General features: G+C 49.9%; 1 protein-coding gene across 1 annotated transcript; it reads left to right on the plus strand.

Annotated features, from left to right (window-relative positions):
• The first annotated feature begins 7,376 nt into the window (after positions 1-7,376).
• LOC132344665 (testis-specific Y-encoded protein 1-like) lies at positions 7,377-7,904 on the plus strand. Its single transcript, XM_059884307.1, has 2 exons — positions 7,377-7,500; positions 7,573-7,904. The coding sequence occupies exons 1-2, from the start codon at positions 7,377-7,379 to the stop codon at positions 7,902-7,904; spliced, it is 456 nt and encodes a 151-aa protein (XP_059740290.1).
• The last annotated feature ends 630 nt before the right edge of the window (positions 7,905-8,534 follow it).

An 8,534-nucleotide genomic window follows, 5' to 3' on the forward strand; every position in this document is an offset into this window, starting at 1 on the left:
ATGGTCACTATATTGATTCTTCAGATCCAAGGATACGGTATACTTCTTCATCAATTTGTGCCATCTTTGATTTCTTTCAACATGGTTTTATAGTTTTCTGTACCAGGTCCTTACTTTCTTTGGGGGAATATATTCCTAAATATTTGAGTCTCTTAATTGGATGGTGAATGAGATACTTTCCTTAAGTTCTCTTTTTCATTTTTCATTGCTGGTGTATCAGAATGAAAGCAATTCCTGAGGATTAATTTTGTATTCTGCAGCTATATTCTATTCATTGATTAGCTCGAGTAATTTTCTGCTGGCATCCTTAGTATTCACTGTGTGAAGGGTCATGCCATCTTTTAACAGGAATAGTTTTTTTGTTGTTGTTGTTTGTTTGTTTCCAATATGTATTCCTTTTATTTCCTTTCCCCCTGTTTGCTGTGTCTAGGACTAATTTAAAAACTAATTCCAATGTGGTTTTACCTCAGAAAAGCTTACTGATGAAATTACAAAGCACTGAGAAATCTCAATTCTACCAGATTCCCACAATAAAATCATGAAGATCCTAAGGAGTTAGGGGTAATTTTTTGGGAGGTGGGGAAGCAGAAACTGTTTAAGTCTTTAGAAAAATGTATCATAATCAATTTAGCCTGGAATATTTGTAATCTTTCCTTCAGTTTCAGAAGATTTTACAGCCCTAAGAGTAATGCAGGGCTTTCTAACTGAAACCAAGAAACTCACCAAGAGCTCACCAAACTGTAACAGAGCACATTAGAAAAATTGTGTTACTGTGCTGTTAAAATTTGTGAGCTTTATAGCCAAATTAAAGAATGGCAAAAACACCTTCAAGATGGTTGTGCTAAAGATCCTCCTAAAACAGGTGAGGCCACAGGGCAAGGGAAGAGGGAAGGTGTGGGAGACCCTTGAATGAAGTGTGGTCCGGGGGAGAGGCAGGCTCCAAAGACACAGCTGAGAAGAATCTGGCAGGGCCACACCTGTAAGTGTCACAGCCATGAGTTTGGGGGTCTCCCTCAGGCTTGCATCTGAGAAGGAGCAGCACCCGAAGCCTCTATGTCAGGAATGACCAGAGACAGTACCCCAGAGCAGCCACCAGAGACAGTTATGGTTGTAAATATAGATGATCCCAGGAAATAGCTGAGAGAGCGGGAGTCCCAAGACCCATACCCATCAGTCAGACTCACTGTAGTTGCACTCACTAGAGCAGTGCAAAGGCATGAGGTGGCCCACAAGCAAGGTGGAACTGGAAGGGGCTGCTGTTCTCATCTCCTCTGAGTGCCAGACGAATTCAGACACATGCCTGCCATCCGTTGTGAAGACAGGGAACAGGTCAGAGACCCAGGGTTTTCTTGCTGAAGACACACACAGACACACACACACACACATATACACATGCACACCACCCCCTTGCTTGAAGACACAGTGTGCAACAGGGACTGCTAAATCCTGACCAGGTAAGCAGTGACATGACAATTGCCAGCACACACAAGTCAGGAGTACAGTAGCTGTGAGAAACAGCCCCTGGTTAGGGGATACAGACCACCTCAGATGCAGAACACCACAGGGAACATGGAGCCATGAGCTTGTGTGATGGTATGGCAGGACCTGAGCACATCAGTGCTGGCTGGGCATGTGGAAGTACCCAGCATCCTTGGAAACTCAGTTCCAGTGTGCTTCTTCCAACCAAGACTAGGGCTGTTGCTATTGGATATTCTGGACGAGCATGTGGCCTGAATGGCTCCTTGACCTAAAGCACCCTCAATTCCATCATGATCAGCAACCAAGATAAAGACTTTCTTAGCTACAAGATCGACTTTAAGGTCATTGAGGGAGACTGATTATGGGTGGGTATGGGACCTGGTGGGGAGTGGGAAGATCGTGTTAGCCATGTTCCTGCACTGTGAGACTTTGGAGAGGCATCATGGAAGTTTTTAATGCTTGCCTGGGAGGCAACCTGAGGCACCTAGAAGCTTGCACTTTTATCCTTGTCCCTATCCTGGCAGGTGCAGGTGCAGAGAAGGTCCCACTGCAAGCCAATCTTTTCCTTTTGGGACAACTCCTACTTCTGGAACACGATGATCATTAAGGAGTATTACCTTGGCATCACTGGTAAAATGTGGCTCCAGGGTGGTGAGTGTAGGTGTGTAAGGAGGTGGATGATCCACCTGTGGAATCCGCCCCTGTGTCCCCTGTCTTTCTGCAGGTTATAGGGCACGTTATTCCACTCCAGTCCACTGGTTCTGGGACTTTGAATGAGGAGCACAAGCCGCAGGCTGGACATCAGGTGCCTTAACTTTCTCAACTGGTTGTCTGGCCGCTACTGCCCAGAGTCAAACAGGATTGCTGAGGTGGGTTTGCTTTGGGCCTGCATACAGGTGTCGATTGATGTTGGAGTTCTTGGATGCTCACGGGAGGGTTGGGGCCCTGGTCAGCCCCGGGCTGATCTTGCTTGTGCTGCCAGCAGATCATTGGTGATGTGGGGGACGATCATGTGAAATATTATCCTAGGAAGGAAGGTTCTGCTATGAGCGGTAACTGACAGAAACACATGTGATGAAAGGGGTCTGGAGGTGTGCCCTGTAGCATAGTGCTGGGCCACTGTCCTTTCCCAAGTGAGGATGCTCAGGCACATGCAAGCTATCTGTGGAGCCAGATTTTGGGTCATGCATATAGCAGATGACCTGCTGAGACCTGGGGCTTTGGGACTCAGTGTGTCGATGAGTGAAGCAAGACTCCCTCAATTTAGCTGTGGTTGCAGTGTGAGAGTCCTAGGTGATACTACTAGAGGCAGGGTGAATTAAGTGTCTTTGTCAGAATCATCCTTCCGTGGGTCCTGCCATCCCCCGGCCTCTTGTTTCTCACTGAGTTTAACCTTACCATGGGAAGGCCTATCATTGAAAGGGCGTCCTCTCAAGGGTCCCAGCGGACCTATGTGCTGACTTTGGGATCTTCTGTGATTTTGCACATTCACCAATCAGCGTCTCACCATGACCACACTTGCTGCACTGGAAGAGGCTTCTGGCTGCCTTCAGAAAATATGGAAGTGCTTGGGGAGGAGGTGGACAGAGAGCTCAAAGTGCAGAACATGGTGCCTGCTCATGTCATCTCTGATATTGCTGGACACAGGAGTCTTCAGCTCCTGAAACACCTGTGTTCCCTGTTTGCGTTTGTGTCCCCATATCAAGCCTGTGTATGTATACATGTGTGTGTTTGTGTCGCCTGTGTTTGCGCGTGTGTGTGTGTGTGTGTGTCCGGCCCAGGGAAAAAGCAGAGATAAAGACGACAAGAGAGGAAGAGCCAAGCAGTCAGAAGAGGCAGCACAAGGTGTCCCCAGTCTGAGGGTGGTAGGTCGCCCTATCTCCGCAGTGACCCTGTCCAGGATGGGAATGAGGAAAGGATGGCCAGAGATAACTCAGGACCTTGGCTCCAAAAATCTGCAACGAGATGAAATACAAAAACACACTCACCATTTCTACCATGTTCTTGTATGTGTTTGGACGAGAAGAGCAGATGCATGGTCTGCAGATTCACCCAGGGCAAATCAGGTGGGGTGGGGCTTTAAAACCCCCACCTGTGGAGCCCACAGTCTGTGTGGATATGGGCTGGCCTGTGGAAGTGGTGGATGTGGATACCGAGGGCCTGGGATGGTTGAGGAGGCTATGGTCTTGCTGAGAAGGACAGAGACTCAAAGGAGAAAGAGGCACAGATTGACTGCTGTCCTGGAGACTTGTCCTACACACGTGAGAAGGAGACCTGGGAAGGTCCTGGGCCAGTGATTGCTAGGATCAGCCCATCAGCCGGCACCCTCTCCATGAAGGTGGCAAACACTGGCACGATGTGACACAAAATGTGAGACATGCTAAGGTAGGCTGTCCATGCAAAACCACAGGCATCCTAGGAGAGACAAGGTGTGAGCGTGGCATGCCTCCGGGCCCTTCCAGCCTCCCTGGCAGTGCAAAAAGGCAAAGAAAGTGCAGGTGTTGGTGTACGTGTGTGCTCCTCTGCTGGGGTGTGCCTTGCCTATGAGGGAGGGAACAGGGAGGAAGCAAGGATGGTGGGCTTACTGCATGTCCCATGGGAACTCAAGAGAGTGGGAGACAGGGAAGCCCCTGGGGGCAGTTCGGGGCCTGCTGGTTTTCAGGGTCCAGGGGAAAGGCAATAGCAGTCCTGCCAAAGATACCCCATGGCTCGTGCAGAAAACCCTGACATAAATTCCCTCTTTCCTTCTTTCCTCTGGGTCTTTCTCTTGGCTTTGGGGGCCTGAGGGGCAAAGGTGAGTGTCTGCACCTAGGGGAGGATTTTGTCAGTCTCTCTGGACCACAATCTCTGATTTTGTTGTAGGCAATCTGCACCAGGTGACACTCAGAGGGAAGCTGCATTCCAGGTGACCGTCTTGGATGTCCGTGTACACAACCAAGGACTGGCTTCCTTGGCACTTGGGCTGTGTAGGTAAGCAGAGATGCCTGGCTGTAGGGAGTCCTACCGGGGCTTAATGAACCCAATGAAAGAGAGTATTTGCATTTAGCAAATCAATGAGGCCTGGGTGGAATCAAGCCCTCTTGGTGTTTTTGAGATAGAAAAGCTGCTTTCTGCCCAAGGGAGGGATGAGCTGTGGGCCCAGAAAGGGCAGGATTCCCAGATCATCATCTGTTTGGGGACTCCATGGGTCTGGGTAGGAATAAACAGAAGGGACCACCTGTAGGAATGCCACCTTACCATTATGGCTCGGGTTTCATGCCTTGTATCAGAAGAGACCCTCTATCTATGTACACCTTCTTCACAATATTGGATCACACCCAGGCCTGTCACAGACTCTGGGGGCCCTTGGAGGCTCGGGCATCTCTTTGGCCTTTTCCTGTTAAAGGGAGGTAGCTCTTGGAGGCACAGGTAGACAGGTGAAATAGAAAGCTACACAGGTAGAAAGAACAGGGGGCCTCACTCAGAATTTTGGGGGTAGTAGGCTAGCAATCGGGACACAACTTTGACCAGGAATGACCTAGATAGGAACACACTGAGAAAGCAGTTCTCCAAGTCAGCTGAGCCCAGACATCCTTGTTTTCTGGTCTCCTGAAGGAATGCACAGGCAATGGATCAGGCCAGCATGACTGGTACTGTGAAGCTGTCCAAGGTGATGGGAAAATGCAGAATGCAGGCACATGTCTTCCAACCCTGCACAATGCTCTGCAGATCGGTCCCTGTCAGGAGCAAATGCCAAAATTTTGTAACCTTTGAGGCTAAGTCACAGAGCTGGAAGTGCAACCTTCAATGATCAATGAGAAAGTGAAAGAAAATAACCAGGACAAAGAAAATAGGGTGCTTACCAAAATTGATGCTCCTGGACAAGAAAGTTTGTACTTCTGCATATGTGCAATTCCTCTTAGGGATGTTGGTGTGTACACAAGCATGTGTGTGCATATGTGCATGAAAAGCACCTGACAGTACGCTTGTGAGTATGAGGTATAGAAACTGACCTAACCAGGTGATGAAAGTTGGATAGCAAAACCATGCAGGTCATAGGGAAAGATACATACTCTGGCCATCAGAAACACTGGAGCCAGGGTACCAATCCCTGTTATCTCATTGGGTGAGCAATTTCTAAGTGGAATTACAGTGGTGCACACAGGATGCCTGGCAGGAAGAAAGTGCCTGGGGGTGAGCAGTAAGAGTGCAGAGGATCCGAGACACAGAACAGGCTGCACTCCCAAGACACAGAAGCCGTGGTGGGTGACCCCATAACCCCTTGGACATGCAGCTACAAGGGCCTTTTTATCCTTATCAAACTCTGGGCTTTCTTTCCCTGACCTTGCCATGAGCATGAGCATCCTTTGCCTTTTTTCTGAGGTTTCAGAAATGGACCACCACTGCAGCATGAGCACCTGCTACCTGTATCAGTTTGAACCATCACTGTTTGTACTCTTTGAAGAATGCATATATCAGAGGTAAGGACTATAGGATGGATGGATTAGCTTGATCCTCTTGCTGTTCCTGGCCCCACAGGATTGGGCAACTGGGCAGGCTGTTACGTGTTCTCACATGGATAACAGAAGCACTTTGAAAGGGCCTCGATAGGGTAAATGGGCAGACATGCATGTCTCGGTCACCAGGGAGTCATGAAACTTAACAGGGAGTTGTCCTTCGTGTCTCATTGGTAGGTGTTTGAACAAGGTTCAAAGAATTTCCTCATGCCAGCAGAGCATGCCCCATTTCTCCCTCTGTGCAAAGTGTGGCCAAGACGCTGCAGACCTCTGCAATGTTCATGTCTGTCCAGCGAGGGAGGGAGGGTAACACGACCCCTTCTGAGGTTTAGCAGTGACCGCCCACTGTTGGCTTTCAAGTTTGAGAAAGCACTCTCCAAACGTGTGGACTAAAAAAGTCAGACCGTGTACACCTGTGGCGGATTCATGTTGATGTATGGCAAAGCCAATACCATATTGTAAAGTAATTAACCTCTAATTAAAATAAATACATTTAAATAAAAAAAAAAAAGTCTGATCTTAGGTTAGTGCAAATCACTCAGGAGGAGAAGGGCTTGCCTTCACGGCAAGGATAAGCTTCTTTTATGAGTGCTGGTGTCCAGACAGTGGCAAAGGGGAACAGCACCACTTAAAGAGACAGAGACCCATAGACACCAGCCCTGGTACATACATAGAAGGATTGCCCAAAACAGTGCTATGCCAGAAGCAGAGATAAAGAGACACAGAGTGAACTCTGTACCCTAAGGCTCTGGTGTCCCTGAACAATGGGGATCAACTGTTGCAAACCATTGGGTTTTTCCCTACTCCGCTAGCATCTGGACAGCAACAGGTACTCTGTCCCATGGAGAAAAGTATCCAGCCACTTGAAGCCCCTGTGTATCATTTGGATACTCAGGGAGAGCTCTTGGTTATTGAAGGTCCTGTGGGACACAGGAGTGTGTTGTTCAGATTGCGGAGCAGGAACCCGTGGTTGAAATTTCCAAATGCAGGTCAATGACAGCGCCTGGGGTAGCGGCAGATGCAAAATCTGCTAGCTCCCTAGAGCAGAATCTGGCCACGTCGTGGAGCTGGAGCCCCGGGACCGCGGAAGATGTCCTCCGGTCTAGGGGCGTGTCCATAAGGGTGCCGTCCAGTACCCTCTCAGCCATTGGTCTAGATTTGGGCCAGAAGCATGTGCGTGGCTCACAGCCTAGGGCCGTGCCTGTTTGGCTGATGTACCAGAGCCTGTTCACCCGGTCCTGGGCTGACCACCACCCCTTTCTTCAGCCTCAGTCCACCACAGACACACCAGCCACTGCCTCCCGACCATGCCTCTCACTCCCCACCCCGAAAAAGCAAGTTGGCCCCACAGGTTTATTGCAGCCTGGGCCGCCATTGCACACCACTTGCTTTGGTGCTCTTATGTCCCATCCTTTCACATCTGACCCAGTCTGGGGTCATGGTCAGGGCCAAGAAGAGCATGAGAGGTGGTCAGAGGAATGTTGGAGTGTCCTGGGACCCCAGACCTTCTTAATTGTGAGCCCGGGTGCTCATGGGGATGGGGCCCTGAAGCCTGCCCTTGTGATGCTGTGCATGGCTGCGACCTTGCAGCCACCAGTTGTCACACCAGGCGAAGATGCCACTCTCTTCAGTGTGGAGGCAGCAGGGGACCTGCTGGACAGGACCTCTGCCCTGGTGGACAGAGACATGGTGCGGATCAGGCGGATGTTCCAGCTGCTTATCGAAGACATCATGGAGGAGGTGGAGGTTTTGGCTGCTGAGAAGCAGCAACAGGGGTCCTCCCAAGACTTGGATGAGAAGATATTAGAGGATCAAGGCCAGCAACGTCCGGGAGGCCTGAATGAACTTCTGGCGCTAGATGCGCTTCAGGCTCTGGCCACCCTGCAAGTGGAACTGAGCTCTGACCATGAGAAAAACTGCAGGGCCTAAGTTTAGTTCATGTGCAAGAGCCATCAGAGGAGGAAGTGTGACTTGGCTCAGAGGAGTGCCATTATCCAGGGCATCCCTGGCTTCTGGGTCAAAGTGGTATCCTTTCTGCTGCTCCTTGGGGTCTGCTGCTCAGGAGGAGGAGGAGGAGGTGCAGGGGCAGGAGCAGGAGGATGGGTGGGGGCGAGGGCGCAGGATGCGTGCTGGTGGACCCTGAAGGAAGTGTGGTACTGGGCAATTGGCAGGCCCCAAAGGCACAGCTGAGTAGAGTTCAGGCAGGGCCTCACCTGTGAGTGTTGCAGTCATGACTTTGTGTGTCTACTTCAGGCCTGCATCTGAGGAGGAGCAGCTCGGAAGCCTCTAAGTCAGGAATGACCAGAGTCAGTACCCCAGAGCAGCCTCAGCGGACAGTTATTATAAATGTGGATGATCCCAAAAATAACTGACATGGGAGTCACACACACACACACACACACATAAACATACACAAACACACACCAACTCCTTTGCTTTCGGACATGATTTGTTACAACGACTGCAAGTTGTTTGACCACGTAAGCAATGACATGCCACTACTCAGCATACACAAGTCTGGAGAAGAGTAGGGATCAGAAACAGCCCCTTCTTGGGGAA

Source organism: Bos taurus, chromosome Y, assembly GCF_002263795.3.
Source record: "Bos taurus isolate L1 Dominette 01449 registration number 42190680 breed Hereford chromosome Y, ARS-UCD2.0, whole genome shotgun sequence".
Taxonomy (NCBI): domain Eukaryota; kingdom Metazoa; phylum Chordata; class Mammalia; order Artiodactyla; family Bovidae; genus Bos; species Bos taurus.